General features: G+C 45.8%; 1 protein-coding gene across 2 annotated transcripts in view; it reads right to left on the minus strand.

Annotated features, from left to right (window-relative positions):
* LOC149367726 (spliceosome-associated protein CWC27 homolog) overlaps positions 1 to 12,133 on the minus strand; it is a 45,673-nt gene extending 33,540 nt beyond the window's left edge. The window contains exons 1-3 of one of the 2 annotated variants that reach the window (XM_089557292.1): positions 12,110 to 12,133; positions 5,846 to 6,055; positions 3,290 to 3,433 (exon numbers count right to left, since the gene is read on the minus strand). In XM_089557292.1, coding sequence (XP_089413418.1) covers positions 3,290 to 3,433; positions 5,846 to 6,055; positions 12,110 to 12,118 — 363 coding nt within the window. In that variant the 5' untranslated portion in view covers positions 12,119 to 12,133. Of the gene's footprint in view, positions 1 to 3,289; positions 3,434 to 5,845; positions 6,056 to 11,502; positions 11,700 to 12,109 lie in introns of those variants that run through there. The other variant, XM_089557285.1, reaches the window with a different exon arrangement.
* Between the last annotated feature and the right edge of the window lie 7,420 nt (positions 12,134 to 19,553).

Raw genomic sequence — 19,553 nt, forward strand, 5'->3', positions numbered from 1 at the left:
GGAGAGAAATGGGAGAGGCTTTTGCCCTGCAGTGGGAGCAGTCAGGTTGCTGCAGATAATGATGCCTATTTTATTTATTTATTTACCATACAACCAGTCTTGTTACAAGACCACAGCTGCGGCCAATTAGTATGGTGCAAGCAAAAAACAAATGTACATATATATATATTCTTCACAGGCAGCAAACGTCGCCTAAAAATATAGGCAGACAAAAAGAGACACATTGGTCGTCGCAAAAAGAAATACCAAAACATGCCAACAGCAACAGAAGGCCCAACATCACAATACAGTTAAAGGTGCCCTGCGACGTAGATAAAGCATGGGGTCTTTATTCTTTGTATGCAGAGTAAGGGACATTGTGAGTCCTGAACGCGCAATGAGATCACCGAAATCATAATAATTAATATTTTAACCTTCGCTAGAAATGCTTGTTTCGAGCCGATGGTGGCGCAACGCGGCGGCCATTTGCGGCAGCGGAAATGAGCTGGCATCCAGATAGGGCGCTGCCTTTCTCATTGGTTGGGCGTCCAGTTTGCATATTGTTCCTTTATACTTGCGAAATGGATCCAAAATGTTATGTCTCTGAGTACTGAAAGCTTTTCGCATGCCACAAAAAACTGGAAAGAAGCAAGGAAAGCGAACGAAAACTAACAAGAATAAAGCTAGGGGCGACACTTTCCATTCCGCTTCAAACCTTCGTGGCGGCCAGCGCTGTTCAAAAAACGTTGGCTCAAACCAGAAAGCGCGCGCGGCGAAACCGGCCGTGACCATACCAAGACAGCAGCGAAAAAAAAAAGCCAGTCGACACACCTTGCCCAAAATTGTGAAGAGAAAGACCGGACAGGAGACGGGAGTCTAGTTTGGGGGGAGGGGAGCTACTGCCGACAGCCTTCCAGTACGACTAAAAAAGAAACTTCGGGGAGCTTCCTTTGTTGTTAGTCGCCCCTGCCTTGACTACGGCGTCGCGTACACGGGGGGGAAGACGCCGTCAAAATGTGCGGCTATCTACAGCCCCGGCAAAAGCAACAACTGCATGCACGCTTCCGCTGCGTGTGCGCTAGGCGCGGTTCTGATTGGTAGCGCCCAATCTCGGTACTGGGTGAGTGAAATGGGCGAGTGAAATGCGTTTTTGTCTCAGCTTTCCATTTCGAATTTTCAGAGTGGAATAACTTTCGTTTGCATGCTCCGATTTCAATAATTCTTTCTGCTCTGGTCTCTGGAAAGCATGCCGAATCTATTTAACGATATTAACTGATACTGAGGAAATCATCGCAGTGCCCCTTTAACATGATGAAATTGTAGAAATTAGTCTTCTTATTAAGAGTCAGCCTATTTTGTTTACTGGTTACTGCTCTTTTTATGGGTTTTAGCTGTGGCTGTGGGTTTTATTTCTACCCTTTACAATTAAAAGGATCCACAGTTTGGCTATAAAGTTTGGTTTCTGATTTAAGGTTCTCAGTTCAAATGAGATCCACATCTCCACTGTAGGCCAGGGAGCAGGGTGGACATAGAACCGGAAATTCTTCAAGAAAATCCTTGATGGTTATGCACACTCCTTTCTAATAACAAATGGGTGCCCTCACAAGAGGCAAACACATAAGGAGAAAAAAAACCCAAGTTATCTTCTGCCCCAGTGGTCAAGCTGCGTGAGAGACCACTGCAACTTTTCACACACACTCCTGATGGTCTGACATGTTTCTGAACCTGCAGCGAAACAACTTTGTTAGAAAAAACCCTGGTGTCACGATTCCTTAAATTTTCCCTTATTCTGTTTTCGTGCGCACACAGGTGGGTTCTTAATACTGGCTGCTCTTCCCACAATGAAATCTTTGGCTGCGGGCAAGCACTGCACCCATGCCCCGTCTTGTCTGGCACAGTTGTTACTTACCGTGAAGCCTTGTTACTTCGAACCCCGTCAATTTGGAAATCTGGCAGAATCAGACCATCGACATGATCCCAGCCAATGCCCACCATCATCATCAGCCTGACTTGCCCACTGCCGGGCAAAGGCCTCCCCCATGTCTCGCCAATTAACCCTGTCCTTCGCAAGCTGCGGCCACCGTGTCCCCGCAAACTTCTCAACTTCTTAATCTCATCTGCTCACCTAACTTTCTGCCACCCCATACCCATGTACCAGTAAGTATATGGCGTCAGACGCCAGTTAATTCGGACGCGCTTCCTCGTGCTAATATCCCATGACATTTGAAACAACACGTTAGTGAGAAGCCCATCCATTCATGCCAAGCAACGGCAACACTCAGCCCATTCATGTCAGGCAACATCAGGTGTGAGGACGTTCGAAGAGCACTTGAAAAATTGTGCGGACACAGCTTTGGTGCCCTTTTTCCAAGTTTTGCTGCGCCTCTTCACGTCCGATTACACAGCTTTTATTGAGGCTCCTCTGCTACTGCATCACACCATCCAGGAGGCCCCGGAGGCCTTTACCATTCTGGAGCAGTCCTACTAACCCCACAGTGCTAATCCCACACAGTACGCACCTGATGTTCTTCAGAAAGATTGTCACTGCTGCACAGTTTTCATCTCAGACGCAGACTACTGCCGTCCTGGTTTCCGCCGAATAAACTTGCTACAATGAAAACGATTCTGGCAGTTTTGGGGTGGGCATTCCTTCAGATAATTTGGCAATTTTTGCTGGTTTCTTGAAGTCCTAATTAACGAGGTTTCACTACGTATACTCCGTTTCATACATAACAGGCAATGCTGCCAAAGCTAGCGCGCATGTTCGCTCAGGCTAAGTCCACGCGCAAAAAGTAGTTCACCATACAACCAAAGCGAACACAAACATATTTCGTAGCGACAAATCTTAAGTGCCGTGACTGGCACCTCCTGGACTTCGTTTTACCGCTTGCCACATTTTCATACTGCAACTCGTCGAGAATTCGAGAAGAAAAAAGTACACGTGGCGGTATGATACGCGGTTGTTAGGGCAAATCGCTTCTACTAAATCCGCGCCCAAAAAGTAGTTCACACTCCGTGAAAATTATGGCCAGAGAGCCCGAACACTGACTACCTCACAGCTTCGACCATTACTTTCAATGCTACTAGATCTTTTTATACCGCTCTTTGTATTCGTCCAAACAGTGAGTGGAGTTTCGAGATAAACGAATGATACGTGGCGGAGTAGTATGGTCTCCCGGACGCACTACTTCAGCAACCTCCACAGCGTTGCCTGCTATGTATGAAATGGAGTATAAGTATTTGAGGTAGGTTACCCAAACAAACACCGAAGCTGCTACTGACACAGGTGGGAAAAGAGGTGATGGGGCACCTTTCCAAAGATGGTGTGCTTGTTCTGCAGGTCGGGGCACGAGCCAAGGGTGAAGAAGAACTGGCTGGCATTGTCGTCCGCTCCACCCGAGGCCATCGCCACCAGGCCACGCCGCACAAAGCGCAGACGGGAGTGGAACTCATCCTGCACACACACACAGGCACAGCTTCCTTGCATGCCGCCTCTCTGGGCTGGCCACAGCCCAATTCTCTCCTCTGTGGCAGGCCACAGAATAACTGAGATGAAAAACTGGACAAGTCAGTATAAAACGGTGTAAAACAAGACAATCGGCGCCATTTTAATGTGACAGCATTAACCAAAGCATTATTCAACAGCCTAGCAAGGGAACTGCAGTTTGCAGTTGGTATCCAGGTGCTGGAAGTAGTAAGAGAATATGTCTATTTAGGGCAGGTAGTGAAAGTTGATCCAGATCATGAGAGGGAAATAACTAAAAGAATAAGAATGGTGTGGAGTGTATATGGCAGGTTCTCGCAGGTCATGAACGGCAGTTTACCAATATCCCTGAAGAGAAAAGTATACAACAGCTGTATCCTACCGGTACTCACCTATGGGGCAGAAATGTGGAGTCTAACAAAGAGGGTTCAGCTTAAGTTAAGGACAACAAAGCGAGCTATGGAAAGAAAAATGATAGGTGTAACATTAAGAGATCGGAAGCGGGTGGAGTGGGTGAGGGAACAAACGCGGGTTAACGACATCTTAGTTTAAATCAAGAGGAAGAAGTGGGCTTGGGCAGGGCATGTAATGCGAAGGCAACATAACCACTGGTCCTTAAGGGTAACGGAGTGGATTCCAAGAGAAGGCAAGCGTAGCAGAGGGCGGCAGAAAGTTAGGTGCGCGGATGAGATTAAGAAGTTTGCGGGGATACGGTGGCCGCAACTGGCGAAGGACACGGTTAATTGGAGAGACATCGGACAGACCTTTGCCCTGCAGTGGGCGTAGTCAGGCTGATGATGATTATGATTAAGGGTCCCGTGTCACAAAAAGAGCCAGCAGGGTTGTCATCATTGGCCGTGAGCAAAAAATCCCAATTAGAAGCAAAGAATTATTAAAATTCAGGAACACGTCAAAAAATGTTCAGATTGATGCAAATTTCTCAGCGAGGTTCTTGTAACCAAAGGACAGTAGCTGAGCTGAAAAGAAAATTGGGTTAATTTGGGTTTGGATAGGAATCAAACCCGGGACTTTCAGATTGCAAGACAGGCACATTACGCATACGCTACGAAGGCTCTCTGGTTCAAGCTGAATAAAGGAGGACCTAGTCAATGCGTTGTGGCCTTTGACTTAGTGAAGTGTCATGAACTGATGCATACGTGAGTAATTATGAGTATGTGAATGAGGAATTAAGTCACTGTGTGAGTGTTGAGTAGGCAACTGGAATGGGGCCAGGTAAAGCTTAAGCATTCCCCAAAGTTTTGTATACACCATGAACCAGCCTGTTTATGACCAGCAGATCACACCCTTGGCACTCGCAACAGGGCCAACTGTAGGGACGTCAGCAAGAAGTCACGACATCTACATGCTCCAACAAACGTTCAATGATAGTGCACAGGTAAGTAAATGCATTAACTGCAAACACCAGTAGAAAAACACGCCTCCCAATAACTAAGAACACTAATAGTTAAAAAAAAACTCATTAAAAAGTTAACTATTCAATATTAGTTAAGCAGCCTGGTAGTTAACATGCCTTAGCTGTATTCTGATGTACTTCACCGCTAACATTGCTATGCCAAAAAAAAAGCACTGTCTATAGTAAACACGAGTGCTCTCTAATTCTGGGCAAATCATTCCACTCGGCAGTAAATGTTGTATGCCTCTTATTCTTTATTCAGAGGTTACCTCGCAGCGCTTATAGGCGTTACAGGAGGGGGGCTACAGCATTGAAAAAAATACATCCTCGTGAGCACAGCACACCTGCATTTCACTCAGTTGATTCCATTCGCCAATTGTTTTAACAAAAAAAAAAAGTTTGTGTAAGTGTCAGTCCTTGGGTGATAATCGCGAATTCTAAGACTATGGTCTGTGCGCCTGGAAACATAGTGAGGCTCTTTCAGATAGGTTTCTCTATTAATACCAGTTCTATTATGAAATATAGTGTATAAGAGTTTAAGTCTCAGTTTTCTTCGGCGGGAGGCAAGTAGTTCCCAGTTGAGCTGATTCTTCATGGCACTTACACTATCCTGCCTTCGGAATCGTCCTAAGACAAACCTGGCTGCACGGTATTGAATTCGTTCAATGTGCTCAGTGAGCGTCTTGTTCGAAGGGTCCCAAAACCGCACTGCCATACTCTAAAATAGGTCTGACGCAACTTACATAAGCAGTGTTTTTTAAATTGACATGCGAACATCTCAAATTGCCTTGAATAAAATTCAGTGCTCTACTTGCCCTGTGCACCAAGTCATCAATGTGCATGTTCCAGGAACAATCAGATGCCGGCGTTATGCCTAAATACTTGCCCGTCCAGTAACAGCGTTAAATCCACAAACACCTCCTAACCTGAGCCAGCTGGCTACACAACACTGATCAGTGGTCTCTCACCTTGAATGGTGCCCCATAGATGGACTCCCCACCGCTGCCCGTGCCTGTGGGGTCCCCCCCCTGGGCGATGAAGCCCTTGACCACCCGGTGGAAGATGGTGCCCTCGTAGTAGCCCTCCAGGCAGAGCTGCACAAAGTTGCGGCAGGCACGGGGCGCCTCCTTGGACCAGAGCTCCACCTCAATGTCTCCCACCGACGTCACCAGGAGCACCTGCAGTCAGGGTATGTTTGTTCGTTAGTTAGTGACGTGGCACTTGACTTCGAATTAAACAGCCCCATTAAAAAACAAAGCCAGTAGGCTTCGTTTGATGTGAACACGATGGGTCCTCATATTTATTCAGCTTATCAAAGTTTAGCTTAGAGTGTAGATTTTATTTTAATTTTATTTTATTTTATTCAATACTGCCAGCCGCCATTTGGTAGCCAAGGCAGGAGTGGAACAAGAAAACATCTTTGTACAACGCAATGCAACAAAGCAAACACACAAAAAAATAAAAAATAAAATGCGGGCAGAGAAGCAAGAACAAATATTCTGCACTTCTCAAGAACACAAAATGCAAAAAAAAGAGCATGAACAAACACACTGCGTCCATAACAGAGACAAAAAAGCTCTTGGCTTGTCAAGCTGACCACGTCATGCGGAAGCCCGTTGCATTCTGGTATTGTTTTTGGAAAGAAAGAAAACTGGTAAGCTTTAGTTTGGCATCGTGGCACTACTACTGTCGAGTTGTGTTTGCGGCACGTTGGACGAGAAGTATTATATTCCGTGTAAGAGTCAAAATTAATGTTTGTTAAATTATTAACAATACTATGCAGCAGTTTTAAACGGTGTAACTTGAGGCGGGATTGAAGCGTCCAGAGTTCAGATAGCCTTAGTAGATTAGTGACAGACACGTGTCTACAATATGCGTTGTAGATGAATCTTAGTGGTTTCCTTTGCACACCTTCGATGCGATTTATATCTACTTGGGTGTATGGGTCCCAAAGAACGTCTGCATATTCCAGCGATGGGCGACTGATGGTACGATCACGGCTGATACAAAACTCAGGGTGATACGAATCTGTGAAATTCCCTGGCCAGAGTGCATTGCATACGATGTAAAGCAATGCAAAGAACCAACGCCAAGTCTGAGGATGATGTCAGATAATTGTATTTCAGTTCGAATGACGCAGAGCTATGAGCCCAGCCTAGAGCATCGTCTGCTCATTAGGCTTCCATGTTCTGCCTGGTTCACTGATCTTTTTGTCGTCATGGATTCGATTCCCAACTAATTACTCGAATTTTCATTTAAGTATAAATGATTTACTTTACATCCTTATACATCCCAATGACATTTCAGTCACGCCCTAACAGCAGAGCTCAAGTGTCTCCTCCAATGTTTGTGGAGATATTGGCCACATCCTGGCCCTCACTTCGAGTGTACCCACATCACATGGTTGAGATCTGCTTCCACAAGCTCACCAAAGAGTGCTGTTTTTCCTAAGAAGACATCCTGCGAAGCAAGATGGCACTGTGCATTCCAGGTGAAGCAAAATGGCTCACAACAGCAGCTAAACATTTTCAGCCTTGTTTTTCATGAAGGAGGCAACAGGATCTGAGAGAACACCAATAACGACGCCTGGAAACACATTCCAAACAAGCAACCTTATGTCAAACTGAAAAATCATTAAAAATTATGGGGACACTTAAACACTGCCTTAAGGGTGTGATTTCACAGCGTTAATGGTCATTTGCTACTTTATTTTTCAATTAGCATCTCTTTCTAATTACACACACTCGTTAGCATACATCAGTAGGCATACTAGACAACTTGATACACCACAAGACACAAGACGTCCCCTTTAACCGAGTCGAAAGAACGTACTTCAATGGTCTAAGGGCAACGTGTCAGACTCATAACCCAAGGGTCATGGATTCGATTCCCAACTAATTACTCCAATTTTCATTTAAGTATAATTGATTTACTTTACATCCTTATACGTCACAATGACATTTCAGCCATGCTATGACCTTACTATACCAATTTAACTCAAGTTTTAATCATTTTCATTTCAAAGCTCAACTTTTGACATAAAAACCGTCTCGACCAATCCAGTGTGACAGCACACATGGCTTTTCCTTTGAACGTCCGCTTTAATGCTGTTGCAGTAAAACAGTTGCACATATGGAGATGCATCATTTTTCAGCTTGCTCATTGACATGGGCATTGCAGAGCTCGTATAACTGTTTTCTACTGCAGCTGAGCTCACTTACATAAGAAGCTTCTTTACATAAAAAACATTTTGCCTATCTGGACACTGTCCACAATAAATTATTCTCAACAGTAAAGAGTTGTTTTGCCCCCTAGCACACTAGACTATCGCAATGAAGACCTCTTTTTTTTTTAGTGTAGCTCAACAAGATCGAGAACTTTGCTAACACATGCAGCTCTGTCACAGGAACATTAAAGATTTCTTGCATTGAATACATGTTGGAAAATTCTTTTCTTACATGACATATGCATATCTTTCAGATAAATTTTTGTATTCTACATTTTTTCTTCTTGTAATTTTTCGGGTACCTAAAATCTGGCAGAGTTCTGAGTCACAAGATTGTTCTGGCTATCACAAAGTAAAACTAAGCTTTGATAAACCGCCATCCCTTCCATTCCCCTTGAATTCCTAAGCGTTCATTTTTTTTTCTCTTCTGCAGCGATAACGCTCCAAATAAAAAAGGCCAATGGCTACATACTGGAATCACTTGATCTTTATTAACCCTTTGACAAGGCAAAAATCGCCACGGATGGACACAGATGGGTATGGATAGACACGGATGGCCTTCTGTTGGTGTGATGTTCTTGGTGGTTTGCTTTCGGGTATATTTCACAGTGTTGTCCCACTTGTTGAGTATGGCGCATATGAAGGTGTTGAAAACTTGGCTTATTGGGGTTTAACATCCCAAAGCGACTCAGGCTATGAGGGACGCCGTAGTGAAGGGCTTCGGAAATTTTTAACCACCTGGGTTTCTTTAACGTGCACCGACATCGCACAGTACACGGGCCTCTAGAATTTAGCCTCCATCGAAATTCAGCCGCAGCGGCCGGGATCGAATCCGCGTCTTTCGGGTCAGCAGCCGAGCACCGTAACCACTGATCCACCGCGGCAAGGGAAGTGTTGAAGAGTTAGTGTGGGAAGGCGCTCTAGTTGGCGAGTGCAGAGACATTTTTGCTGACTGCCTTCCTCGTGCCTACTTTAATTATAGTGTGCAGATGGCAGTGATCACTACCATAAGTTTTGTGCATCTTATTTCATATTGCCGCTGGACCAGATTAGATCACTCTGTCACTTTCAGTAGATTTATCAGTCCGTGTGGTAATATGCACGTCACTGAGCAATGTAAGGCAGTAGCCTGAAGGTACAGTTCGGAGCTTTCGTTTTGCTGATGTTCGGTTAGTGTAGCCCTGGCTGATACAAAGGTTGCTAAAATCACTAAGTATCAGTAGGGTGTCTGCTGGTGGGATCTAAAGTGACAGATCTGCTTGGGGGGGGGGGGGGGGGGGGACATCTTGGTTGATACAGCATTTACCAACCACTGTTCCTTGCGGCTCTGTGTTAAGGGCTGACATGCGCAACAGGATTGTCAGTATGTGCTTAGATGCGAGTGTTATCACCACAGTAGGCAGGTAATGGTCAGGGTGCTCTCTGTCTTACGAGGGAATGCCTGATTGTTGTGTGTATGACTTCCTGTATTATTTGATCTAATAAGATGCACCCCTTCCAAATGGCAGTTTCTCCGAAAAAAATAAAGACAGATACATATAAGTTGCACCGGTGTATAAGACGCACATTTTCATTTCCGCTCTAAATGTGCATCCTAACATCCTAAACTGTATTAAGGAATTCCTTACTAACCGCTCACACTTTGTCTATGCTAACAACAAAACTTCAAATGCAATCCCTGTCACATCTGGTGTCATGCAGGCATCTATCTGTACTCCCCCCTCTCCTGTATCTGATATACATAAATGACCGACCTTATCATGTACACTGTCAGATAAGAATTTTCGCCGACGACTGCGTAACGAAAAATTACTAATATCTCTGGTCTACATCATGATCTCAATGAAGTCCAAAAATGGTGTGACTTCTGGTTAATGATTTTGAATGCCAAGGAATGTAAACTCGTCTCTTTTACTCGCCAGCGTAACCCCCTCCTTTTTTCATATGAAGTTGCTAACTCTTCCATAGAACGCATCCACTCATAAGTATCTTAGAATCACCCTCTGCAGCGATCTTTCTTGGTGCACACACACAACTAACATCATATGATATGCCAACAGGTTTTTAGATTTCATGAAACATCAGCTCCGTCATGCACCCCGACCCGTGAAACTTCTGGCATATAAAACACTTACCAGACCAAAACTTGAGTACGCCAGTCCCATCTTTAACCCACCTCAAATATACCTTACAAATGTGCTAGAATCAATTCAAAGCCGTGCCATCCGTTTTGTGCATCATGCATACCCATATTCCACCAGTGTTTCATCTCTGAAGCAAAATTCCACAGGAAAATTCAACATTTTCATCGCCACACTTTTGAGGGTGACGTTACGGGTTTGTAGCTTTTGGTGTTAGCGTTGTCAGAATACACTGTTACTGAACTCGGCTTCAGTGGGTTGCGTGAAAAGCAATTTGAGAGAGAGCAGACGTTCTTCACTTTTTGGCAGCCCTTTTGATGGATTTGTCTGCTTTGACCTCTTGTGACTGAGCTGGTGGCTCAATGAGGTCTGGTCTTGGCAGTTTGCACATATGACTTCACCTTCATGTGGCGAGCCCGTCGAGCTTAATTTGGGTGTGAACTGTCCCCTTGGGCTACATGCAGATTGCGTCGTCCGGTTAGGGCAGACGTCCACCCTATGGTCATCCACAAAGCACTATGGCTGCACGCAGGTGGTTAGAGTGGAGGCAAGTAATCACTCGGTTGTCTAATGCATACAAAGGTCCTTCCACATGAGAAAGGCTGATCTCCCAATGCACCAAGCTGTATGGGTTTTGATCCTTTCAGTTTAGTTATGGCAGAAGTTGGCTGTCAGGTGAACTACAAGGGATCCTGTGCAGCACACTTCTTGCATTGGCTTATTGCATTGGCAGGCGAAGACAGATCACTCTTCGAATTGACGCTGATCTCCAGACTGGAACTTTCCTATCGCCCCTTGTCGAGTTTGTGCACTCGAGAGTTCCATATTCCCTGCTTCTTCATACCTGATCACGAATGATCTCGAGAAAGAGACAGAAAGCGCGCGAAAAGGAGGAATAATTCACAGCTGCAACTAGTGCCAATATAGCTGCAACATGCAATCCATTCATATGGTACGCAGCAAATGCACTCACAAATCATGTGTCGCGTGTATTGGCTATGGTGCTTCAGGGTACGCGGCAGCTATTTTTTTTTTTTTCTGTGCGTTCACGTATACACACGATCGAGAGGTAGGGTTTTCCACCGAGATGCTATGACATACAGGTAAAACCGAGCGGGCAAGCAACACACACTGCGATCGGAGCTTTCGGATGTACTGATTCTTTCACAGGCAACTAGTTCACTAAACGTCATCATCTCGAAACCACACACTGCCGACACAGTCCCGCGACAGTTCGTTTACCGTTTACGACGCTTACCTTCCCGCTTGTTGGCGGCTCTTGTATGTATATGTTGCTCATTGTCAGGTCACGTAACGAATGATCGCAAAAGGAGCTAAATGTACATCCGAAGGCGTTAAACTGGCGTTAAATGTGCGGACTCCTCGCCGTACACAGCACGCACTCCAAATCGTACACAACTTCTCGAAACAGAAACAAAGATTGGATTAGGCTTGCAGTGGATTCATGTACACTCTTTAGTCCGGTTTCAGCATAGCCCACGTGTTTCGGTTTCGCTCTTAACACGTACCCACGTATTTACGTGCGTCTTTCGTCTACAACCAAAAGCCGACGTTTCGGAACCACCTAAGTTTTCCGTTCAGGGCTGAAGGTGGAAGAAGGGGATCTGAAGTAAGCAGAGAAACGCGAGAGACGTACGCGGATTCGACGGTAGGGATTTTTGGTTTTAGGAAGACCTATTTCAGTGGTTGCTTTCAGTTTCCGTCACGACTGAAAGCAACCAAGGGATATCCCACTTCAGCCGTAGTATACATTCAGAACGCATCAAGCAGTGTAAACTGCTCGGGCGGCAACCTTCCAACAGTGAGCGCTCATGTCCTTATAGTCACTGGAACGAGAAAAGTACCGCAACCATCGCCGAAGCCGCCGACTCGCCGCCATTTTGGTTCAGAACTGCTGACGGCCGCGCGCTGTGCAATTAGGTTTTGCGAATTCTGCATGCTTTTACAGCAATGAATGAAGCATATACCGTTGCACTTGCTAATTAGGTGAAAAAAAGGCTGCAGTTTATTAAGGCGGAAGCCTTGCTAAGCTCATGGAGCGAAAATCTGTCCGCGGCTGGGTTACCGTTACAAGGCATGTATAAGAAATTTGACCTTGGCCGATATGGGCCAAAACCGATGTCGAACCTAATTCGACTACGGAGAACACGATGATGACCTTCAAATTTGGCTCAGACCATTCCCCACCCACCCCTGAAATTTGACCTCGGCCGATTTGGACCAAAATCGATGTGCAACCTAATTCGACTGCGGAAAACGCGATGGTGACCTCCAAATTTATTCTGGGCCGCTTAAAAGAATCACAAACAACGCATAAGAAGGCACAAATGCTTTCGCATATTATCGCACTTAAGGAGACTTGAGTGCTCCCCTGAATTTTTGCTTGCGCATCCCGTCTACTGTCGCGAAAAAAAAAAAAAAAAACATGCGAACAGCGCGGTGCGTTTATTAAGGCGAAAGCCTTTCTTGCGTCAAAAGTGGCGTGGACAGAAGTTGTAGAAAGACCGTGTGCACAAAAGTGTGCACATATAACTTTCAATCATATATGGTGTATGGTAATTAAAAAAAAAAAAAAACGTTTGAAATCACTGCGGCACCCGCATTGGAGGAAACAAGCATTCTTTGTGGAATCAGGCAAACAGCGTTTTGCCCGATTCCCGCCGATTGCTGCATCAAAACGCAGCATCCAGGCATTCATCGATGTCTATCAAATGCACAAGCGCCAATACGCGACTGGAAATGCTTTGCACGCCTATCTCCAGTCAAGGACAATGCGGCGAGCTATGGAAAGAAAAATTACGGGTGTAACATTAAGAGACCGGAAGTGGACAGAGTGGATGAGGGAACAAACGCGAGTAATTGACAATCCTAGTCAAAATCAAGAGGAAGAAATAGGCTTGGGCAGGGCATGTAATGTGAAGGATTCCAAGAGGAGGCAAGCGTAGCAGGGGATGGCAGAAAGTTAGATGGGCAAATGAGATTCAGAAGTTCGCAGGGATAAGGTGGCCCGCAGCTGGCAAAGGACAGGGTTAATTGGAGAGCCATGGGAGAGGCCTTTGCCCTGCAGTGGATGTAGTGAGGATAATGATGATGATTACGAATCATTGAGAATGGTATAACCACAACCAGATAAGTCCTTCACGAAAGAAGAAATCCCCATCCGGTGCTTGCAGACAAGGATGCCCATTCAGCAGAGCATCATACAGTTGGGGCATATCGAAAAAACCAAGCAATACCGGAAATACCAAACTCGGTACATGAGCAATGGGAGAAGGTGCTGTCTAGCTTGAACCTCAACAACCAGATGAAACTGGTTATCAGGGCTCTGGAAAATGCAGCCTCCAATACAGAGGTCATCCTTGGACAGAGGTCATCAGTACAAATAAAGTTATTACCACCCCAAGGAATGAGCTCCGGACACCTTGTAAAACAGAGAACATAAAATTCTATACAAGGCAAAGGAAATCAAAATGAATGCTAAACATTTGGGTTTTGAGGCACCTCATCCATTGACAAAGAGGTGTGATGTGTGAAGTGCGGGAGATAGGGTGCTGATGTCATCATCATCATCATCAGCAGCAGCAGCATCATCAGCCTGACTACGCCCACTGCAGGGCAAAGGCCTCTCCCATGTCTCTCCAGTTAACCCTGTTATTTGCCAGCTGTGACCACCGTATTCCCGCGAACTTCTTAATCTCATCCGCCCATCTAACTTTCTGCCGCCCCTTGCTAAGCTTGCCTTCTCTTGGAATCCACTCCGTTACCCCTAAGGACCAGCGGTTATCTTGCCTTCGCATTACATGCCCTGTCCAAGCCCACTTCTTCCTCTAGATTTCAATTAGGATGTCATTAACCCGCGTTTGTTCTCTCACCCACTCTCACTCACTACTTGTCGAAGCTCTAATCCTTCTTTGCAACACCATCACCCTGACTAAATCTGGGAAGGGCGTATTGCAGGCACACTTCTGCCTAGCATTCGGGAGACATGTTGCGGTTTGATAGTTTTGTTCTCGACACCAGGTGTTGGCAAATAGTTCAGAAATATAGCGCACTGTGGCAACGCAGTGGAGATCACAAGTGTGGTCTTGCACCAGTCCGGGGCCAATGTGCGCCTCTCATCGTTGCTGCGGATGATGTTCCCTCTCATAGGCTCGCAAAGGATTACTCACCATCGTGCATTCTTCGCTTCTGAAGAATGTTCGGAAGACCTCCCGTAAACAGGCAGTGAATAGCATTGGCGAGATCGTGTTTCGCTGCCTGACACCCTTCCTTATTGGAATCTTACTGCCAACTTTATGAAGGACTATGGTAGCGGTAGTTGATGTAAAAAGATGAAAATCACAACTTACCCAAACCATGCACGAATCTGAACAGGAATGAAGACAAGCTTGATGAGCATCTATGCCCGATTATTACATGTTTGCATACAAATATGCAGTCTTACTCACTTGTGAACGAGAAACTCATAGTGGTTTCGAAGCTTCTTCGACTGGCTACTGACTGCTTCTTTATTGCATGCATAATGCTTGGCCAGATGGACTTCTTCTCAACTCTTGAGTGCCTGTGATGATTTAATGAGACAGTTCATGTCATCATACACCCATGGAGGGTCATTGATGCTCATTCACAGAGGGTGCAAATGGGCAGCTGAGAAGCAGCTTCTAAGTTCAAGTTCACAGGCAATGCAGGAGACTCATTCCACAGTCTGCGAACAGATTCCAGGCTCACCAACTGTGTTGAAAAATCACTATCATGTTCGTAAGACTAAACCATCCACTTGTTTTGGTTGGAATGCCATGCCAAGCACCTTGAATTCACCCTTTAAAGGGACACTGAAGAGAAATTGAAGTTGGCTTGTATCGACAGAATACCAGCTCCTGATTACAAAAACGCCACTCATACTGACAACAAAGCTCTTGTAACGTAGAAAAGAGCAAGAATCAAAATACAGGTATCGCCGCCACAGGCCAAACTCGCAAGTACAAGCGTGATGACGTCATAGGACAAAACAGTGTTGCTAGAACCAATGGCTCTAGCAACACTAGGACACGAGAAGCTACGAATCACTGTGGCGCAGCCAATGCATGCGCAAATTTCCTTGACGTCGCCAGATGGCGCCACGTGCCCGGCAGCTACATGCGCGCCTGCAGCACCGGGACCAATCGGCGCTTGCTCATCTGCGGTAGGCGGGCTCCCGGTATTCCGCTAACGGTAACAAGGTGCACGGTGTGCTAAAGGTGTCTATTTGCGAGAACTTCGTTGACGACCTCGAGAGCAGGATCCATTGTAACGCTGGCAAAACGCCGGGGAAAACGTAAATGAAGCGACAGTAGCGATGACCGCAATGGCCGATAGATGCCTTCAACGTGCGGCCGGCGATAGCTTTCTTTTCGGCTGCTGCTAGGCCGCTCTGCTGGTCCCCAGAAATCACGGAGTCTGCGTTACGTCATGTTTCACGTCACTTAGTCCTGTGTCGTCATAGGAGAATCCCAAGTTTGAATCAGAGCGGCGGGAAAAACTTTTTCAACTTCGAATCCAAATTTCTTAGAAATAAATGCATCTTTTGCTGCCGGCCGAGTGGCAACAAAGCCATGAAGTGCCGAACTATCGGATTTTGCTTAAAAAAAAAATATTAATAGAGCTCTCCTCACTGTCCCTTTAAGAAATAGTTCCCCTAGCACTCACATCAGTTATTGGGAGGCCAAGCAACCATCTCAGAATTTATATGCCCTAGGAACTTCCACCAAGAACACTGAATGCTGCTTGGAGTTAAGGCAGTTTGCAGCTTTTAAATCCCAAAAAATGGCCAAAATGGTTTTTCGATAATTGTTGTATCTGCTTGTATGCGAAATTTTTTTATGATTTCTCGAAGCTACATTGCTCAGATTGACCGGGAAGTACTCTAAAAAGGTTGTTTCCACTGAGGGGACACTGAAGTTGGCCTGTGTCGATAGATTACTGCATCTTTAAGACAAAGACACTACTTTTACTGTAAGCTGAGCTTTTCTAAGCTAGAATAGACCAGGAAATGAAACACAGGTGTTTCCACCACTGGCTTTTTTGCAAGCAGGGTGCAGTGAAATGATATTTGGTTCCACTGCAGCCTGCATGCAAAACAGCTTCCGAGAACAAAGGAACATTGCCTTCTGAGAACAAAGCTTAGGTGACTTTGTCTACTGGGAATATGGCCTTACTGAAGTTTTCTACTGAGAACAAAGCTTGGCTGATGTTGTCTTCCAAGAACAAAGCGTGGCTGAAGTTGTCTACTGAGAACAAGGGTGAGGGGGGCCACAGCATGCGAGTGTCCCCCCCCCCCTCCCCCCATGGTTCTTCTCGGGATTACTCGGTAGGCACTGAATGATACGAGCAGCACACCCAACACAAGTAAGTCGTGAAAGCGAGGAAGCTTCTTAATTCCTTGCCACAGAATGGCTCGCCGGAATCAGATGTTCATAAAACAGTGCTGTGAGAATTACAATCTACCAACAATTAAAGGAGATGTGCCATGGCTATGCCATTGTATTTTATTTCAAGCCTCTGCTTTTCTGGGACTGAGTATGGCAATCTCTGATTGACAGTGAGACGTCAAAGGGTAGTCGTCATGCATGTTCAAGGGTCAGCTCCACGCAAACCCTCGAAGCTTTTTCGGCGTCTTCCTCTTGGTCGGACCTAGCAAACATTTTAACAGTGTGCGTGACATGTGCTGACAGGTGCAACTCGTCTTGGTGGCATGCACAAAACTACTTCATCTTGGCTGGGCATCATTATTTAAAAAAAAAAGAAATAAGTAAAACACATTGAGCAATGTCTACTGCCATCTCTTTCAGTTTCTTAAAACTGCTAGTCCGATTAGAAAATTGTGTATGTCCCTTCCACCATCTTGGGCCCATGCCTCCTATGATCCCAAAATAACTAAACATGGGTGCTGTGATTATTAGCGAGAAAGCAATGCTGGTAAAATTAGTGGTTTTTTAAGGAAAGGACGTGAGGGGAGGAAGGTCAATTGAAGTGAAAGAAGAAAGGTGCTGTAGTGGACTGGAATGTTTCAACCATTAGCTTGGCACCAGTTTACCCTCTTCTCTGGGCCTCTCTCACTGAACCCTGGCCAATACCCTGTCGTGGGTATGTGCCATGTAACTAAGGCAACAACAACTTCGACAACCCGGGGATCTTTATTGTGCACTGACATTGCACAGCACACGGGCGCCTATGCGTTTCACTTCCACCTAAATGCTGCCGCCGCGGTCGAGTTCGAACCTGCGAGTAACTGAGTGCTCTAACCAAAGCACTGCGATGGGCGCTGGTTAAATGCTGCTGAAATAAACTGGAATGTTTAACGGGTACAACACAGGCTTTAGACTCACAGAAAGCTGCAAAGTAACTTTGTATTCGGTGGTAGATGGCTGCACGGGCCGGTATCTAGACTCGCCACTTCGGTCAAGACCCGATTGCAGCCGCCTGTCGATTTACACAGATGACCGGATCGGCCTGACCAGGCCCGGAGCTCATTCGGTCGAGCCAGTGCAGTTCCGTTTACTTTACATGTTGAAGCTTCGCTATTGAAAAAGAAACAAAAGAAAACCAACAAGCAGTAAATAAACATCTGTGTAGTAGTTGAAAAAGTCGTAGAAAGCAAGAAGCGCAACCGTGGTTTTGTACCAGCGACGAGTGCCTACTCAAGCTTGGCACAACCGAAAAAATCGTGCACTGCATGCCATATTTTCCAGTGCCTTGTGAGGCAAGAGTTTAAGAGAGAAATTTCTAAAAACAGCAGCTTTAGCGCACGCGTTACAAGTTCTCCACATAAGCGCACTAGGATGTTTAGCGTCCTAGCACACTATGAGCGCATTGTTGAGAACTCAGGGTTTGATTCAGCAAGCAGGGTAAGGGGAGCAGCCGATAAACAGGCATTTTTGCTTTCAGGTGCACACAGCTTTACTTACATGGCGAGGAGATTTCGTACAGCAGAGAGAAATATGGATCCATACTGTTTTCAAATAAAGAGAGAGCTCCCCTTCGAGTAGGGCTGGTAGCTTCATAAAGTCCCAACCCTGTTCAGATGCCAAGTGAGGGATTCGCAAACCCATGGGTCACATCCAAACTGTTTACGCAAAGATTGTCCAAAACACAAAGTGTCTTCAATCAGTCAGCTTTTCGTAGGTCAGGAACGCAGGCGAAGATGCCAGTCTACTCAAGTGGAAAGCAAACACCGTTAAGCAAAGCGGCTCACCAAAGAACTATGTGCATGGGGCACTATGCAGGATTTGTAACTGGATGGTAATGGCCTTTTGTTAGAGGACGTTCAGGAGGCTTCTCTCGTCGGCAGTCCAATTTGCTCCGTTGCATCATTCCCGGTCAGCTAGAGTTCTGCTGACGGAGGTGGCTTTGTCGGTACTTTAGGCTGTACCCGCATCTGGTACATATTAGTCTAGGGGGAAGCCTTGTACCCCTTGAAATTTCGGCGGATTTACACCACTGCTGAGAACAAAGCTTGGGTGAGGTTGTCTTCCAAGAACAAAGCTTGTATGAAGTTGTATTCCGAGAACAAAACTTGGCTGAAGTTGTCTACTGTGAACAAAGCTTGGCTGAAGTTGTCTATTGAGAACAAGGGTTGGATGAAGTTGTATTCTGAGAACAATGTTTGGCTAAAGTTGTCTACTGTGACCAAAGCTTGGTAGAAGTTGTCTGCCTGGAAAAAATGTTGGCTGAAGTTGTCTTCTGAGAACAAATCTTGGATGAAGTTGTCTTCCGAGAACAAAGCTTGGCTGACATTGTCTTCTCAGAACATAACTTGGATGAAGTTATCTTCCGAGAACAAAGCTTGGCTGACGTTGTTTTCTGAGAACAAAACTTGGCTGAAGTTGTCTTCTGAGAACAAAGTCTGACTGCAGTTGTCTGTCGAGAACAAAGCTTGGCTGAAGTTGTCTGTGTGATGCGCACACGAAATCGTCGAGGGATTTTTGAACGCGGTGCATCGAACAGCGGAGCATCGCACATGCCAACCCAGCGTTGCGCGTGTGCACGTGCGAACGGTGTGTGCGAGGCAACGCCAACGAAGAGTGCGGTGAGCACAAGGAGCGAAGTGTTGATGTGTTAGAAAACTAAGGTGTGAAGGAAGACAGCACAGTGGAGGCCAGGTCATTCAAGCTTGAAGATGGCAGCCGTTGGACATTGGGTCCGTTCTGCCGGGGACCTTCCTTGGATCACCGATGCAAGGCTACTGCGTCCCTTTCAAGTTTGGAGGTGGCAGCCGATGGATTGAGGGTCCGTGCTGCCGAGAGGCTTCCT

This window comes from Amblyomma mixtum, chromosome 1 (genome assembly GCF_055824585.1).
Source record: "Amblyomma mixtum isolate Tamu chromosome 1, ASM5582458v1, whole genome shotgun sequence".
Classification (NCBI taxonomy): domain Eukaryota; kingdom Metazoa; phylum Arthropoda; class Arachnida; order Ixodida; family Ixodidae; genus Amblyomma; species Amblyomma mixtum.